Source organism: Pipra filicauda, unplaced genomic scaffold (assembly GCF_003945595.2).
Source record: "Pipra filicauda isolate LSUMZ 115617 unplaced genomic scaffold, ASM394559v2 scaffold819_size74158_pilon, whole genome shotgun sequence".
Taxonomy (NCBI): domain Eukaryota; kingdom Metazoa; phylum Chordata; class Aves; order Passeriformes; family Pipridae; genus Pipra; species Pipra filicauda.
In genome coordinates, this window is record NW_024104997.1 from 1 (window position 1) to 16,724 (window position 16,724).

The 16,724-nt window shown below is 70.2% G+C and overlaps 4 protein-coding genes across 5 annotated transcripts; 2 read left to right on the top strand and 2 right to left on the bottom strand.

The window, feature by feature from the left end:
- Positions 1-357: 357 nt before the first annotated feature.
- On the bottom strand, positions 358-2,047 carry LOC120325074 (SCO-spondin-like; the record flags this gene model as incomplete). Its single annotated transcript, XM_039390387.1, has 6 exons — positions 1,954-2,047; positions 1,646-1,804; positions 1,473-1,558; positions 1,267-1,383; positions 675-906; positions 358-598 (listed from the first exon to the last, which is right to left on the bottom strand). Coding segments are annotated over exons 1-6 (929 nt in total), but the record flags the coding sequence as incomplete, so codon positions are not given.
- Positions 2,048-6,477: 4,430 nt separating this feature from the next.
- LOC113991687 (zinc finger protein 467-like) lies at positions 6,478-9,491 on the top strand. 2 transcript variants are annotated; one of them, XM_039390385.1, is made up of 5 exons: positions 6,478-6,613; positions 6,728-6,787; positions 6,898-6,978; positions 7,298-8,340; positions 8,434-9,491. In XM_039390385.1, the coding sequence occupies exons 1-5, from the start codon at positions 6,580-6,582 to the stop codon at positions 8,986-8,988; spliced, it is 1,773 nt and encodes a 590-aa protein (XP_039246319.1). In that variant the 5' UTR covers positions 6,478-6,579; the 3' UTR covers positions 8,989-9,491. The 2 variants fall into 2 exon arrangements, with proteins under 2 accessions (XP_039246319.1, XP_039246317.1); XM_039390383.1 differs by having other exon boundaries at positions 6,480-6,613; positions 7,298-9,491.
- A 799-nt stretch (positions 9,492-10,290) lies between these two features.
- LRRC61 (leucine rich repeat containing 61) lies at positions 10,291-12,359 on the top strand. The gene is given in 3 exon segments (XM_027728214.2): positions 10,291-10,937; positions 10,940-11,404; positions 11,407-12,359. Coding segments are annotated over 3 exon segments (858 nt in total). The 5' UTR covers positions 10,291-10,793; the 3' UTR covers positions 11,656-12,359.
- Positions 12,360-13,192: 833 nt separating this feature from the next.
- Positions 13,193-16,537, bottom strand: RARRES2 (retinoic acid receptor responder 2). The gene is made up of 5 exons (XM_027728215.2): positions 16,175-16,537; positions 14,515-14,616; positions 13,942-14,046; positions 13,747-13,860; positions 13,193-13,337 (listed from the first exon to the last, which is right to left on the bottom strand). Exons 1-4 carry the CDS (start codon positions 16,346-16,348, stop codon positions 13,747-13,749), a joined length of 495 nt encoding a protein of 164 aa, XP_027584016.1. The 5' UTR covers positions 16,349-16,537; the 3' UTR covers positions 13,193-13,337.
- Between the last annotated feature and the right edge of the window lie 187 nt (positions 16,538-16,724).

A 16,724-nucleotide genomic window follows, 5' to 3' on the forward strand; every position in this document is an offset into this window, starting at 1 on the left:
ACCGGGATGGAGGGGGACGTGCTGCAGGGGACCCCAGGGTGGGGCACACACACCACAGGGGACACTGAAGAGGGACACATCCCAGGGGACACCACAGGGGACATCAGACTGGGAGGACACGTGCCACAGCGGAGCGAAGAGGGATACATCGAGGGGACCCCGGGCTAGGGAGGGGACACGCCACAGGGGACATGCTGCGGGGGACTCTGGGGTAGTGGGGTCACCGCAGAGACACGGCAGGGGACCCCGGGCTAGGGAGGGGACACGCCACAGGGGACCCTGGCGCTGCCCATCAGCCGGGTCCCCCTCCGATGGGTGCCACCCCGGTGCCACCGCTGTCCTCGTGGTGTCACCCACCAGCGGTTGCAGCGCTGGCGGATGCTCTGGCCGGGCCCGTAGCGCTGTCGCCGGTGGTGGCAGGGGCAGGCGGCGGGGGGGACACAGCCGTCCCCGTCCCGGGCCAGCCCCGGGCCGCACTCGCAGCCGCCGTGGCAGTGGCGCTGGCACGTCCCCTCCTCGGCGCTGCCCGCGGTGACACAGGTGACCGGGCACAGGGACACGCAGTCGGAGAAGCGCTGCCCGGCGCCGCAGCGGCGCTCTGGGGACGGGACACCGCGGTGGCACCGGTGGCACCGCGGAGAGGGGTCGGGGAGGGGCCCCCCCGCAGTTCCTACCGCAGAAGCCGGGACGGCGCCAGGGGACATGGACCTGGCGGCGGGAGCACTCCCGGGAGTACGCGGAGAAGGTGTCGCAGGCGGCGGGGGGCGGGGGGACGGGGGGCGAAAGGGGGTCGGGGGGTGACAGGGGGTCGGGGGGTGACAGGGGGTCGGGGGGTGACGGGGGTCCAGGGTCCCCGTCCCCGCACAGCAGCGCCAGACACGCCGCATAGAACCCGCTGGGGTCCACCTGGAGGGGGGCAGAGGGGAGGACCCCATGTAAACCCCTGGGACTCCCACGCCCCCCAGACCCTTCCAGGACCCCCCAGAATCCCCTAGACCCCTCCAGAATTCTCCAGGACACTCGGAAACCCTCCCGGACCCCCCGGGACCCTTCTGGACCCCTTGGAGCCCCCCTGGAGCCCCCTGGACCCCCCAGAACCCCCTGGACCCTCAGACCCCCCGGGACCTTCCAGTATCCCCCAGGACAGAACAGGATTCCCCCAGGATCCATCAGCCCCCCCCGGACACTCCCAGGACCTTCCCGGTAACCCCCTGAACCCCTCGGGACCCCCCCCCCGGCCCCCCGATGCCCCCGGGTGCTGCTGACCTCGCCGTGGCACTGCTGGAAGGGCTGGGCCAGCAGCTGCCCGCACGTGGCCACCGCAGGTGCCACCTCGCCTGGGCCACACCTGGAGCCACCCTCCGGCACGTCCCTGCATGGGGGCTGAGCCGGGGGTCCCTCAGCGCCGGGAACCCCCAAATGGGCACGGGGGGGTCACCCCGCCCCCCAGGTGTGTGGCACTGCCCAGGTACCTCTGTGCCAGCTGCCGGCACCTTCCAGGCGTTGCCAAAGGCGGCGGCAAAGGGAGCGACGTCCCCATCGGGGCTCACGAAGTCGTCTGGGGGGACAGGGAGGGTGGAGGGACAGGGGGTGTCCCCCCAGTCCCCAGGTGGAGCGGGGGTGGCACCGGGCAGGTGGCACTTACCTGCAGGGTCGTCGGTGTAGGTGCCGCAGAGCCCCCCGGTGCCCCCCCGCAGCTCAGGCTCCACCGTCACCGTCACCGCCAGGTGCCCGTCCCAGGCCACCCGCACGCCCAGGCTGCTGGCCACGGCCACCCAGTCCCCCGGCCAGGTGACACCGAGCCCTGCGGGGCGGGATGGGGCCGGGATGGGGACAGGGAACCTGGTGGCAGCTTTGCCACCACCGCTGATCCATCACGGTGTCCTGGTGCCACCCAGCGTCACCGGGGGCTCATCCCCACCCTCCCGCGGGTTGGTGGCCTCGAGGACGCACCTCTGTGCAGGTAGGGGTGTCCCTCCAGCACCGCCAGCCCGTTCGCCGACACGTTCCGTCCCCAGGCCACCACCGTGTCTGTCCCGAAGGTCATGTGCAGCACCTGGGGCAGCACCGTGTCACCAGGGATGGCACCGGGACACACAGGTGTGCCAGGGGCCGGGGGATGGCACACACAGGTGTGTCACAGTCATCAGGGATGGGAACAGGACACACAGGTGTGTCACAGCCCATAAGGACAGGGACAGGACCCATCTCAGCACCCATCCCACCTCCCAGCCCCCGTCCCAAAACCCACCCCAGCTCCCAGCCCCCATTCCCTCTCCCAGCCCCCGTTCCCTCTCCCAGCCCCATCCCAACCCCCGGGGGATGACCCCCCGTGACCCCTCTGACACCCCCCATACCCGGGGGTGGCCGAGGCCGATGGTGACGTCCCAGGTGCCGTCGGTGGCCGTGGCCAGGCGGTACCGGCAGGTCCCGGCGAAGCTGAAGTGCCGCCCGTCGAAGGTGCGGAACCGCGTCCCGGCCCAGGCCTGGCACGTGGCCGGGGGGCTGCGGTGGCGCGGGGACCCCCCGTCCCCACCCAGGGGCAGGCGGGTGCAGGGCAGGCAGGGCCCCGAGTCCCCGGTGTCCCCGGTGTCCCCGGTGTCCCCGCGGTGCCAGCTGTGTCCCCAGGGCTGCCGGCAGCACTCGGAGCGGCTCATGGCGCTGCCGTTGTGGCCACCGGGGCCATCCTGGCACTGCCACGTGCCGAAACAGCGGCCCAGGGAGCCCGGGCCTGCGGGATGGGGTGGCATTGGGTGGCACGGGGTGACATGGGTGGGATGGTACCCATCCCAGTACCTGTCCTGGATCCCCAGCACCTGTCCTGGATCCAATCCCAGCACCCATCCCAGCACCCAGTCCCGGCTCCCAGAACACATCTTAGATCCCATCCTGGATCCCGTTCCTGCTTCCATTACCCATCTGAGCTGCCATCCTGGCACCTACCACCGCTCCCAGCACCCATACCAGCACCTGGTGGGAATGGTACAATGGGAATGGCACCCATCCCAGTGCCCATCCCAGCTCCTGTCACCCATCCCAGTGCCCATCCCAGCTCCTGTCACCCATCCCAGTGCCCATCCCAGCTCCCGGCACCCATCCCAGCACCCAGTGGGAATGGGGCAGTGGCAATGGCACCCTGGGGACATCCCTGGGTGCCACCCCCACGTCCCCATACCCTCGGTGCAGCGGGGGCCGCTCCAGCCGGGACAGCAGCTGCGCTCCGTGTGGCTCCGGACCACCGGCCGTGTCTCCGGGGGGCTGCGGGGGGACCCCTGTGTCACCCGGTGCCACCTCAGTGCCACCCGGGGTCACCCCGTGCCCCGTCTCTCCGGACTCACCGGTAGATGTAGCAGAGGGGGGGGTCGGTGCCGGTGTCCCCGAGTGGGTCAGTTTTGGTGTCCCCCGGGGGGTCGGTTTTGGTGTCCTTGAGGGGGTCGGTTTTGGTGTCCCCCGGGGGGTCAGTTTTGGTGTCCCCCAGGGGGTCGGTTTTGGTGTCCCCGGGTGGGTCAGTTTTGGTGTCCTTGAGGGGGTCAGTTTTGGTGTCCCCCGGGGGGTCGGTTTTGGTGTCCCCGGGTGGGTCGGTTTTGGTGTCCCCCGGGGGGTCCCCGCGTCCCTGGCGCGTGCGGTCCCGGTCCAGCCGCCACCCGGCCAGGCTGTACTGGTACAAACTGGGACAGGGCACGGCGGCCTCGCGCCGGGGCGTCACCTCCTCCTGCTCCGTCACCTGCACCGTCCGCTCGCACCAGCGCCTGCCGGGCACCCCCGGAATCCAGCCGGGATCCAGCCGGGACCCAGCTGGGACCCAGACCCATCCCGGCACCCATCTGGCACTCACCACACCTATCCCCACTCCTGGCACCCCCCCAGCTCCCAGCCTGCATCTAAGCACCCATCCCGGGATCCATCCAGATCCCATCCCTGCTCCCAGCACCCATCCCAACTCCCGACATACATCCTGGCTCCCAGCTCCCATCCTGGGATCCATCCCATCCCACAGCACCCATCCCATCCCCCATTCCCAGCTCCCACCCCCCATTCCCAGCTCCCAACCCACATTCCCAGTTCCTGTCACTCAGACCCAGTTCCCACCTCCCATTCCCAGTTCCCTTCCCACCTCCCACTCCCATTCCCAGTTCCTCACCCCGTGGCTGCCCCCACCACCGTCACCCACAGCACGGTGACAGCCACAACCCCCCTGGCCACGCCCGGACAGGTCACTCCAGCCGTGCCAGATCCCATTTTTTCCTGGAAAAGTGGGATCCAGGTGACTCCACTGTCACAATTCCAGGGCCACCCCTGTGGTGGGACCCCCCAGCCACAGGAACGCTCCCAGTGTCCCCCCCCCGATGTCACTCACCGGCCCCAGCTCCGGCACTGCCGAGAGGCTCTGGGATTTATGGAAAGTCCCCAAAAGTGCCACCAGCTGAGGAGACACTGATTGGGCCCAGCTGGCGGCTGGGGGGGAACACGGTGACATCAGGGTGGCATCTCCCTGTTTCCTGGGAGAAGGTCATGGCATGGGACACCCAGGATCCGGCACGGGGGGGGGGGACACGGATGTGGCGGGACTGCGGGTCCTGGTCACACTCAGCCCTTTTGTTCCCATGTCCCTGTCCTGTGCCTTCCAACGTCCCTGTCCTGTGTCCCTGTTTCCCCCCACGTCCTCCTGTGTCCCCTCATGTCTCTGTCTCACGTCCCCTCCATGTCCCCCCATGTGCCCCTATGTCCCTCCATGGCCCTGCACCGTGTACCCCCATATCTCCACTCCCTGTTCTGTGTCCCCCCACGTCCCCTCTCGCACTCCCGTGTCTCCCCCTGTACCCCTGTGTCCTTGTGTCCCTGCCCCGTATCCCCCGATGTCCCCTCATGTGCCCCACGTCCCTCGTGTCCCCATCTCCCTGTCCTGTGTCCCCTCACAGCCCTGTCCTCTGTCCCCCTGTGTCCCCCTGTGTCCCCCTGTTTCCCTCCATGTCCCTGCACGGGGTCCCCCCATATTTTCACTCCCTTTCCTGTGTCCCCCTATGTCCTCCCCAGTGTCCCCCAAGTCCACAGGTCCCCGTCCCACGTCTCCTCCATTCCCTCCGTGTCTGTCTCGTGCCCTTGCCCTTGTCCCCTCCGTGTCACCCCCCGTGTCCCCATGTCCCTGTCCCTTATCCCCGTGTCCTCACGTCCCTCGTGTCCTCATATCCCTGTCCCTTGTCCCCATATCCCCATGTCCCTGTCCCGTGTCCCCCCGTGTCCCCATGTCCCTGTCCCGTGTCCCCCTGTGTCCCCATGTCCCTGTCCATGTCCCCCCCTTGTCCCCATGTCCCTGTCCCGTGTCCCCCCCGTGTCCCTGTCCCGTGTCCCCCCGTGTCCCCATGTCCCTCCCCGTGTCCCCCAGTGTCCCCTCCCCCGTGTACCTCCCGTGGTCCCCAATGTCCTGTCCTGTCCTCCCAGGGTCCCCATGTCCCTGTCCCGTTCCCCCCCGTGTCCTGCCCGTGTCCCATTGCCCATGTCCCGTTTCCCCCCCGTGTCCCTGTCCCGTGTCCCCCCGTGCCCCCATGTCCCTCCCCGTGTCCCCCCGTGTCCCCATGTCCCTGTCCATGTCTTCCACGCCCCCCATCCTGCCCCCCGCGTGTCCGTGTCCCCTCCGGGGGGAGCACACCCGGTACGGCACGGGGTGGGGGGCACCGGGGGGGCACGGGGGGACACCGGGGGGACACCGGGGGACACGGGAGGGGACAGTGGGGGACACGGAGGTGGACACACGGGACCCGGGGGTCCGGACACGGGGGGCGGTCCCGGGGGGCGGGAGGACACGGGGGGCGGTCCCGGGGGGCGGTCCCGGGGCGGGGGGACCGGGGGGAGGACACGGGGGGCGGCCCCGGGGGGCGGTCCCGGGGCGGGGGGACCGGCGGCCACCGCGGGGGGCGGGGCCGGTGGCGGCGGCGGCGGAGCCGGTGGGGCCGGGGGTGCCCCGAGGGTACGGGGGGACTGGGATCGGGACCGGGACCGGGATCGGGACTGGGACTGAGGTCGGGATCAGGGCCGCGACCGGAGCCGGCGGGGGGTCGGTGCAGGAAGGGCGGGGGGGACCGGGGGGGACCGGGGGGATGGTGCAGGATTGGGGGGCGGGGACGGGAAGGGCGTGGGGGTGACAGTGGGGGACGAAAAGGCTTTGGTGGGACAGAGGGGGACTGAGGAGGCTGGGGGACAGTGGCGGGGGGACTGAAGGGGCGGGGGTGGCTTGGGTGGGGTTCCGGGGGGGCCGCGCGGGTCGGAGAAGGGGCGGGGGGGCTGTGAGCTGCTGGGGGGAACTAGGACGGGGAAACCCCCCCGGTGGGGGACCCCCGGGGCGTGTCCCCGGGGCAGGGGGGCCCGAGACTTCCCCTCTTCGCTGGGAGGGGTCAGGGCTGGCGGGGACCCCCTGCACGCCCCCGGATCGCCATCCCTTGGCTGGGGCCCCCCCGGGAGCCCTGGTCCCCCAAGCGAGCCCGCGGCTCTTGCCCACCCCCAGCCCCGCTGAGCGCCGGACCCCCGCACCCCACGGGACCCCCCGGACCCCCACAAACCCTCCTCGAACCCCCTGGACCCACCATGCAGGACAGCGTCGACCCCCACTGTGCCCTGGGTACGTGCTGGGGGTCCTGGGCGTCCGGGGGATCCCAACCCCCTGAGGGGGGTTCAGGGGGATCCCCAGTTCGGGTCTAGGGGTCTCACCCGGTGCTACCCCCACCCCCCGCAGGTCCCGCCGTGGCCAAGATGGAGCTGGAGGAGATGGAGGCACCAGGATGTGCCAGCTCAGGTGGGCATGGGGGTCCCGGGGGGTGTCAGGTGGGCACCAGGGTGGTCCCGGGGTACTTGGGGCCACCCTGGAGCAGGGGGGAGACCTGGCTGTGCCCCTTGTCCCCCCAGTGTGGCTGGTGGTCCCCAAGGTGGAGGTGACCCCTGAAGGCGATGGGGACAGTCTGGAGGACCCGGAGCTCCACGGCTCAGGTGAGGAACACGGCTGTGACACCGGCACTGCTGGGGGTCCCCTGGGAGCACTGGGGCCACACGGTCACTGTCACCCTGTCCTGGGGCTGGGGGCAGTGCTGGGTCCTTGGGTGGCGGTCACTGTGTCCCTGGTGCCACTGGCCTTGATGGTCACTGTGTCCCAGGGCTGGTGGCAGCTCCAGGTCCTTGGGTGACAGTCACTGTGTCCGTGGGCCAGTGGCAGCTCTAAGTCCTTGGGGTGACAGTCGCCGTGTCCCAGTGCTGGTGGCCGTGCCGGGACATCCCATCCCTGGCACGTCTCCCCACCGTGTCCCCGCAGGGCACTGGCTGGTGCGGAAGGTGAAGGTGGAGGAGGAGGAGGAGGACGAGGCCTGGGCAGCCGGAGCCGAGGCCCCACTGGCTCCACAGCCCCTTCCCGGCGCCATCCCCTCTGATCCCGCCGGGACGCCGGGAATCGCCGGCGCCTGCAAAGCGGAGGAGCCGTGCCCGGAGGAGCTGGGGTACGGGGTGCTGCCAACCTGGGGGCTGGGGCAGCGCCCGGACGGCTCCGGGATCGGGATCGGCTTCGGCGCCAGGATCGAGATCGGCCCCGGGATCGGGACGCGCCCCGGGATGAGCCCCGTCCCCGTGGGGCACGAGCGCCGCCCCCAGCCCGCCCCGCGGCCCTTCTCCTGCCCCCAGTGCGGGAAGGCCTTCGGGAAGAAGGCGCACCTGACGCGGCACCTGCGGGTGCACACGGGCGAGCGCCCCTTCCCCTGCCCCCACTGCGGGCGCCGCTTCCGCCAGCGCATCCACCTGCGCTCCCACCTGCGCACGCACACCGGGGAGCGGCCCTACCCCTGCCCGCGCTGCGCCCGCCGCTTCCGCAAGAAAACCCACCTGGACCGGCACCTGCGCACCCACACCGGGGAGCGGCCGCACCCCTGCCCGCGCTGCGCCCGCCGCTTCGCCCACCGCCAGCACCTCCTGCGCCACCTGCGCCTGCACGGGGAGCCCGCCCAGGGCCGCCGCGACGGGCACGGGCACGGGGAGGTGCCCCCCGAGGAGAAGCCGCCGCCCTGCCCGGGCTGTGAGACGAGCCTCACCTGGAAGCAGAGCCCGGCGTCGCACCCGCGGCTGCACACGGGGCCGGGGGCCGGCAACGGACACCTGGATGGGCAGCGGGATGAGGACGGGGACGGGGACGGCCCTGCCGAGGAGAAGCCCCTCCCTTGCCCCCAGTGCGGGACGAGCCTCAGCTGGAAGCAGAGCCCGGCGCCACACCTGTGGCAGCACCTGGAGAACCGACCCCTGGGCTGTGCCGAGTGCGGCCACGGCTGCGCCCAGGACCCCCAGCACCCACTGCAGGCACCCAGTGCCCGGGACCCCGAGCACCCACCACAGCTGCCCGGTGCCAAGTGTGGCCGTGGCTGCACCCAGGACCCCCAGTACCCACCACAGGCGCCCAGTGCCCGAGACCCCCAGCACCTCCTGCAGCCCCCACAGGTGCCCGCTGTCCAGGACCCCCAGTGCCTGTCGCAGGTGCCCGGCACTGAGCACCCCTTCACCCACCACGTGTCCCAGGTGCCCCCCGCCCAGCGTCCCTTCGCCCAGGACCCCCAGCCCGCCCTGCAGGCGCCCCCCGCCCAGCGCCCCTTCTCCTGCCCGCAGTGCGGGCGCGGTTTCGGGCGCAAGGCGCACCTGGCGCGGCACCTGCTGGTGCACACGGGCACCCGCCCCCACGCCTGTGCCCGCTGCGGGCGCCGCTTCAGCTCCAAGGCCAACCTGGGCCGGCACGAGGCCGTGCACATGGGGCTGCGGCCCCACCACTGCGCCCGCTGCGGCCGCGGCTTCACCCGCAAGACTCACCTGGAGCGCCACGAGCGCACCCACAGCCGCGCCGGCGCCGGGACGGGCACCGCTGGCACGGGGACTGGCACCGCTGCCAGCACTGGGATGGGCACAGGGACTGGCACTGGCATCGCCGGGCCCCAGCTGGGCTGGCCAGAGCCCCCCACTCTCTGCCCCTGAGTGCCAGGACGTGCCAGGGGGCCTGGTGGCTGCCGGTGCCACATCCTGAGCGCTGGGATGTGCTGGGAGGTGCCAGGGGTTCCAGTGGCTGCCAGTAGCGCATCCCGAGCACTGGGATGTGCCAGGGGTCCTTACGGCTGCCAGTGATGTGTCCTCGGTACCGGGAGGTGCCAGAGTCTCCAGCAGATGCCAAGTGCTGAATCCTGGGCACTGGGATGTGCCAGGATGTGCCAGGAGCTTCTGTGGCTCCCAGCAGCGCACCTGAGTACCAGGGTGTGCTGGGAGATGGCAGGGGCTCTGAGGGCTGCCAGTGCTGAGTCCTGGCACTGGGATGTGCCAGGGACCTGGTAGCTGCCAGTGGTGCAACCTGAGCACTGGGATGTGCCTGGTTCCCCGTGGCTGCCAGTGCTGCATCCTTGGCACTCTCCACTGGGATGTGTCAGGAGGTGCCAAGGACTTCGGCGGCTTCCAGCCCCGCACCCCAGCACCGGGATGTGCCAGGACGTGCCGGTGGCTCCGGCCGCTGCCGGCGGTGAGTCCTGGGCACTGCGATGTGCCAGGCTGTGCCTGGTGTTTGCCAGTGCCGCATCCTGAGCCCCGGGGTGTGCCGGGATGAGCGGGGGTCCCATCGGGAGGGACCCGCACAGGATTCCGGCCTGGCACGGGAGCGTCGCGGCTCCGGTGGCTCCGGGATGGCCGAACCCCGGCTGAGGGCCGGAGGGGGGGCACGGGGGGACCCCCCAGGGAAGGGGCGGTGTCCCTGCCGTGGCTGTGCCGCGGGGACAGCGGCAGTGAACCGAAATGTCAATAAACCCGTTTTTACGGAACATTCCGGGGCCGGGGGGGGTCTGGGGTCGGGGGGGGATAGAGGGGGAGGAGGCACCCGCGAGTGTGGGCGGGGGCAGTGGAGGGGCGGGGCCAGCGGAGGGTACCCGTCCAATGGGGTGTGGCCTGGGCGGTGGGCGGGGATTGGTCTCCATGGCGACGGGGGGCGGGGCCTCGGGGGCCGCCGGGAGCCGCCGTGCGGTGAGTGGGGGGGGCGCGGGGGGTTTGGGGGCACCGGGGGGGAGCGGAGAGAGATGGGGGGTCTGGGGGGTTCCGAGGGGGATAATGGGGGCACCGGGAGGGCCGGGGGGCACCAGGGGAGGAAATAGGAAGGGTCTGGGGGGGTCCGGGGTAAGGGGTGGGCTTTGGGGGACGTAACGGGGGCACTGATGGGGGGAGCACAGGGAGGCTGGGGGGGTCTGGGGGCACTGGGGAAGGGAAGAGAGGGGGTCTGAAGGGTTCCAGGCGGTTCGGGGGCACCAGGGTGGGGGCAGGCCGGGGTCCGGGGCCTCCGCATGGGCTCTGGACCTGTCCCTGCGCTCCAGGTCCGCCCCCCAAGATGTGCCCCACACGTGCCCGTGTGCACCCGGGTCCCACCGGGATGAGCCCCACATGTGTCCCCACACCCCAGGCCACCCCACAGCCACCGTGTCGCCCCTGAGAGGTTCCCCAGTCCCACCCGCAACCCCTCTCCCCCCTCAGACCACCCTGCGGGGATGGAGGGGCTTGGGGAGGAGGAGGTGACACCCCCAGATGTGCCCCACGTGCCTCCCTGCGTTCCATACGTCCCCCCCATGTCCCAGAGTCCCCCAGATGTGCCCCACGTATGTCCCCAGGATCCCCCAGATGTGCCCCACACATGTCCCTGTGCCCTCAGGATCTCCCATATACGGCACACGTGTCCCTGTGCCCCCAGGATCCCCCAGATGTGCCCCACACGTGTCCTTGTGTCCCCAGCATCCTCCAGATGTGCCCCACACATGTCCCTGTGCCCCCAGGACACCCCCAGATGTGCCCCGCGTGTGTCTCTGTGCCCCACCCACACCCCCCTATGTCCCCATGCCCCAGGACACCCCCAGCCCCCCGGGCAGTTCCCCAGTGCCACCCCCAACCCCTTTCCCCCTCCCAGGACCCCCCCGCGGGGATGGAGGGGCGCGGGGAGGAGGTGCCGGCGCCGGCCCCGGAGTTGTCAGAGCCGTCGGAGGAGGAGGAGGAGCAGGAGGAGGAGGAGGAGGAGGAGGAGGAGGAGGAGGAAGGCTCGGGGGTGTGCGTGACCCCGGCCCTGCTGAAGGCCTGCACGGGCGAGTTCTCCCTCGAGTCCATCCTGCTGCTGCGGCTGCGGGGCCGCGGCATCGCCCACCTGGGCTGCCTGGCCGACTGCTCCAACCTGGAGTGGCTGGACCTGTCCGGGAACGCCATCGCGGCGCTGGCCCCGCTGGCCGCGCTGCGCGCCCTGGCCGTGCTCAACCTGGCGGGCAACCGCGTGGCCAGCGTGGAGCCGCTGCGGGGCTGCCGCAGCCTGCGCCAGCTCAACCTGGCCGGCAACCGGCTGCGCAGCCTGCGCCAGCTGCGCTGCCTGCAGAGCTGCGACCCGCCGCGCTGGACCGCGGGGCCGCGGCCGAGGGGCCGGCCGAGCCCCCCCGTGGCGCCCCGCAGCCCTGGGTGCGGGCCGGGTTCTGGGAGCCGCGGGCGCCGCGCCGCAGCGCCGTGCTGGAGGAGGCCACGCGGCAGCTCGGGGAGGCCCTGCGGGAGTGCCGCGAGCTCGGCCGGCGCGCCGACGACTCCATCGCCCAGGCACAGCGAGCGCTCGGCCGCCGGCACGCCGGCAACTACGGCTTCTGAGCTGCAGGGGGGCCGGGGGCACAGCGGGGCCGGGGGGGCTCCAAATGGGGCCGGGGGGGCTCCAAATGGGGCCGGGGGGCACCCAGAGACACCACAGCCAACACCGGGACTGGGAGACCACCAGAGACACCACAGCCAACACCAGGACTGGGAGACCACCAGAGACACCACAGCCAACACCGGGACTGGGAGACCACCAGAGACACCACAGCCAGGAGCCCTCGAGTTCTGAGCTGGGGGACTCCATATAGGGTTGGGGGCTTCCAAATGGGGCTGGGGGGGTCCCAAAATGGGGCTGGGAGGGCACCAGATGGGGCCAGGGGGCACCCAGAGACAACACAGCCAGCACCGGGACTCAGACCATCCCAGGTGCCACAGCCAGGAGCTCTCAAGTTCTGAGCTGGGGGGGCCTGAGACAGGGCTGAGGGCTCCCAAAATGGGGGCCCAGGGGGCACAAAAAGGGGCTGCGGGGTCCAAATGGGGCTGGGGGGTCCAAAAGGGGCCAGAGGAGCTCCAAATGGGGCTGGTGGGCACCCAGAGATGCCACAACCAGCACTGAGCCCATGAGACCACCCAGAGCCACCACAGCCCAGAGCCTTTGAGTTTTGAGCCGAGGGACTCCCAAAATGGGGCTGGGAGCTCCAAACGGGGCTGGGGGACTTTAAATGGGGTTAGGGGGCTCCAAACGGGGCTGGGGGACTTTAAATGGGGTTAGGGGGCTCCAAACGGGGCTGGGGGACACCCGGAGACAGCACAGCCCAGAGCCCTTGAGTTCTGAGCTGAGGGGGCCTGAAACGGGGCTGGGGAGGTCCCAAAATGGGGCTGAGGGGCTCCAAATGGGGATGGGGGGGCACCCAGAGCTACCATAGCCAATACGGGGGCCACGAGACCACCCAGAGTCACCACAGACCACTCCGGGTCAGGAGACCCCAGAGCCTTTAGCTTTGGACTGGGGAACCCCCAAAGCCACCACAGCCCACACCAGGAAACCACCCAGAGCACCACAGCCTGGCACCTCGGGGTTCTGAGCTGGGGGGTCCCAAACAGAGCTGGGGGCGCATCCAGAACCACCATGGACCACACCGGGACCAGGAGACCACTGAGAGCCACTACAGCCAACACTGGGACTGGGAGACCACCTAGAGCCACCACAGCCCGGCACCGTCAGCTTCTGAGCCATGGGGTCCCAAAACCGGGGCTGGGAGACCCCCAGAGCCACCCCAGCCTGGCACAGGACCACCGGGGGCCACAGAGGAGCTGCAGGGAGCCTGGCCTTGGCTGCGGGACATCGTGGGGACCGGGGGATGCTGGGGGGACATCCCCGGGACAGGGGACACGGTGCCGCTGCAGTAAACACGTCCCAGCCTCTGGTGTCCCTGTGTCCTGCGGCCTCGGGGGCACTGCCTTGTACCCACTGCTCAGCCCGGGCCCTCTGAGTGCCCCCATCCCTGGGGACAACGGGCGGGGGGTGGCACAGGGGGTGGGGACACGGAGCCCAATTCCCTCCCAGTTCCCGTTGGGAATAAGAGCCGGGACAGCGGAGCCAGCACTGGGTTTACTGGGGAGCGGGGACAGGCGGGAGGGGGGGACACGCCCGGGCCCCTCCTCGGTCACGCGGTGCTGGGGGGTGACAAGCGGGGGGTCCGGGACCCCCATGGCAGCGTCCGGCGGTGCTGTGGTGCCTGGAGAGGGGACACGGGGGGGGGGCTGTGACGGGACCCCCATGTCCCTGTGTCCCCATTCCAGGAGGTTCTTCGGCCATGTCCCCATCCTGGGGGGTTCTCCATCCCTGTCCCCATGTCCCCACCTCAGGGGATTTCTCCAGGTGTGTCCCCTGCCCCCGTCCCAGGGACTTCTCCCGCCCATGCCCCTGTCCCAGGGGGTGTCCCGACGTCCCCATGCCGGGGGTTCTCAGATGTGTTCCCATCCTGGGGGTTCTCCCAGTCACGTTCCTGTCCCGTGGTGTCCCCGTGTCCCCATCCCAGGGTGTTCTCCAGGTGTCTTCCCATGTCACCATCCCAGCGGGTTCCCGGGTATGTCCCTGTCCCAGGGTGTCCCTGGGGGTGTCCCCGGGGCTGTCCCCATACCCACCTATGCCGGCAGCCCCCGGGAGAAGGCGAACATTCCGGGCAGGTACAGCGCGTCCCCTCCCTTCCCGGCCTCCTCCACCGCCCGGCACTCGGCCTCATCCCGCTGCCGGATCTCCTGCGGGCACAGCACGGGCTGGCACCGGCTGGGGGCACGGGGGGCCACAGGGGGCCACTGGGGGGACAGGGGGCACCTCACCTTGGCCGCCAGGTGATGGGCGGGGCCGCAGTTGTGGTACTTGTCCAGCACCTTGGGGACGTCGCCGGTGTCGAACTTGTAGCAGGCCAGGCAGGTCGGCTTCCGCTGGGGACACGGCGGGATGTCACCCCCCCGGGGGTGTCCCAGCCCCTGGCACCCACCGTTGTCCCCTCCGTCCCACCCTGGCACCCGCAGCAGCGCGGTGGGGGGAACGGGGGGCCCGGGGGACGTCCAGGGACTGTGTCACACCCAGGATGGGGCCCAAGGGAAGGGACACCCTGGGATGTGCCCTAAGGGGGGGGGACACTCCAGCACGTGGCTCGAGGAATGGGGACACCCCAGGATGTGTCCCGGGGGAGGGGGAATGTTGCCCGAGGCAGGGGGACACCTTGGAATGTGCCCTAAGGGAGGTGGGGGGACACCTGGGCTGTGACCCAGGGGAGATGGGGACACTCGCGGGATGTGGCCCAAGGGAGGGGGGGACACCCCAGGGTGTGGGACGTGCACCGAGGGATGGGAGCGCCCTGGGATGTGCCTCAGGGACGAGGGGACGCCCAGGCCGTGCCCCCTCACCCGGTTCTCCACCACGCGGCACTGGCGCTGCGGGCCCCGCTTGCGGCACGACGTCTGCGCCAGGCCCAGCCGGAGCTGCACGAACGTCCCCGAGGGATCCTCCTGCGGGAACGCGGCTGGGAGGGCGTGCCAGGGACCCCAGACCCCACAGCCTCCCAGGAAATCCAGCCCCCGGAGGAATCCCAAACCCTGGGAGCAACCCAAAGCCCCCAGAGGGACCCCAAATGCCAGGAGGGACCCTGAGCCCCACAGATCCCAACCCCTGGGAGGGACCCCAAACTCCAAAGGGCCCCTGAATCCTGCAGACTCCCAGGGAAATCCAGCCCCGGGAATGACCCCAGGGTGGCTCCAGGGTGGGTGAGTGGCCCAAAGGGGGGGTGCCCAGAGCTCCTGGCTCTTCCTGGACGTGAGTGGTGCTCCAGGGGCAGCGGGATGGACCCGGATCCGTTAATGAGTAACCGAGCTCAGCCAGGCCCAGCCAGCAGGGCTGATCCCGGGCACTCCAGGACACCCTGGCACCCACTGCCCACCTGTTCCCTCTGGGACACCCCACCCCACTGCCCTGACCCCCTTGTCATTCCCATGGCCATCCTGGATCCCAGTCCTGAACCCTGAAATCCTGGTGCTCATCCCCATCCACCTCCCACTCCCTTGGGGACACTCCAACCCGTTCCCCATTCCCTCTGGGACACCCCAACACCCTCCCCATTCCCACGGCCATCCTGGATCCTTAATCCCAGATCCCAATCCCAAATCCCATTGCTCACCCCCTCAGTGATCCTCTCCACCACCCTCCCTGTTCCTGTGGCCATCCCAAACCCTGGATCCCAGATCCTGAATGCTGTTACTCACCTGCTCGATGATCCTCTCCACCGACTGTTCCATCTGAGACACCCCAAATACCTCCCCATTCCCTCTGGGATGCCCCAACCCTCTCCCCATTCCTTCAGGACATCCCAACTGTGTCCCCAACCCTCTCCCCATTCCTTCCAGGACATCCCAGCTGTGTTCCCAGCCCTCTCCCCATTCCTTCCAGGACATCCCAACTGCCTCCCCAACCCTCTCCCTGTTCCTTCCAGGACATCCCAACTGTGTCCCCAACCCTCTCCCTGTTCCTTCCAGGACATCCCAACTGTGTCCCCAACCCTCTCCCTGTTCCTTCCAGGACATCCCAACTGTGCCCCCAACCCTCTCCCCATTCCTTCCAGGACATCCCAGCTGTGTCCCCAACCCTCTCCCCATTCCTTCCAGGACATCCCAGCTGTGTCCCCAACCCTCTCCCTGTTCCTTCCAGGACATCCCAACTGTGTCCCCAACCCTCTCCCCGTTCCTTCCAGGACATCCCAACTGTGTCCCCAACCCTCTCCCCGTTCCTTCCAGGACATCCCAGCTGTGTTCCCAGCCCTCTCCCCATTCCTTCCAGGACATCCCAACTGTGTCCCCAACCCTCTCCCTGTTCCTGTGGCCACCCTGAGCCCCAGATCCTAATTTCAATCCCTGCTGCCCCGTTCCATGACCCCCCCAGCCGCCTACTCCCTCCTGGACACTCCGTCCCCCTCTCCCCTCCCTCTGGGACACTCGACCCCCCTCCCCGGCCCCCTCCCCGTTCCCGTGGCCACCCCGGCCCCGCTCCCGGTCCCGCCGCGGTCCCGCCGCTCACCCTCTCGACGAGCCCGTCCAGCTCCCTCTCCCTGAAGAGGAAATGCACGTTGCTGCGCCCGTGGAAATATTCCAGCACGTCCCGGACCACGCGCCGCTGGAGCGGGGACTGCCCCGCGGCCACCGCGGCCACCGCCAGGGCCAGCGGCAGCCACAGGGACACCGGGAGCCTCATCCCGCCGGGAATGGCCTCACCGAGCCGCCGGCCGCTGGCGTCGGGCTGGCATGAGCCGATTTCCTGGGATCTGCCCCCAAATCCGCCCCCGGGACGGCCCCGCGAGTGACCGGGAGGAGGGGCTGGAATGGGATGGGGGGAGAGACCCCGGGAATGGCGGCGGGGCCCGCGGGAATCCCGGCCTGCCCTCGGGAATGGGCTCCTGCCCTCGGGAATGGGCTCCTGCCCTCGGGAACGGCTCCTGCTCCCCAGGAACAAACTCCTGCAGCCCCGGGAATGGCGTCATGCTGGGAATGACATCCCGGGAACCAACTCCAGCCCTCTGGAATGGCTTCATGTCCCACTGGGAATGACATCCCGCCCCCGGGAACAACCT

Excerpts from the sequence above, each read along its gene's own strand:
- RARRES2 (XM_027728215.2), bottom strand. The coding sequence starts at position 16,348 with ATGAGGCTCCCGGTGTCCCTGTGGCTGCCGCTGGCCCTGGCGGTGGCC. Across the intron at positions 14,047-14,514 it reads GCCGCGTGGTGGAGAACCGG|CGGAAGCCGACCTGCCTGGC; the intron begins GTGAGGGGGCAC and ends CCGTGTCCCCAG. Across the intron at positions 13,861-13,941 it reads CCCATCACCTGGCGGCCAAG|GAGATCCGGCAGCGGGATGA; the intron begins GTGAGGTGCCCC and ends CTGTGCCCGCAG.
- LOC113991687 (XM_039390383.1), top strand. The coding sequence starts at position 6,580 with ATGCAGGACAGCGTCGACCCCCACTGTGCCCTGG. Across the intron at positions 6,788-6,897 it reads ACCAGGATGTGCCAGCTCAG|TGTGGCTGGTGGTCCCCAAG; the intron begins GTGGGCATGGGG and ends TTGTCCCCCCAG. Across the intron at positions 6,979-7,297 it reads CCCGGAGCTCCACGGCTCAG|GGCACTGGCTGGTGCGGAAG; the intron begins GTGAGGAACACG and ends GTGTCCCCGCAG.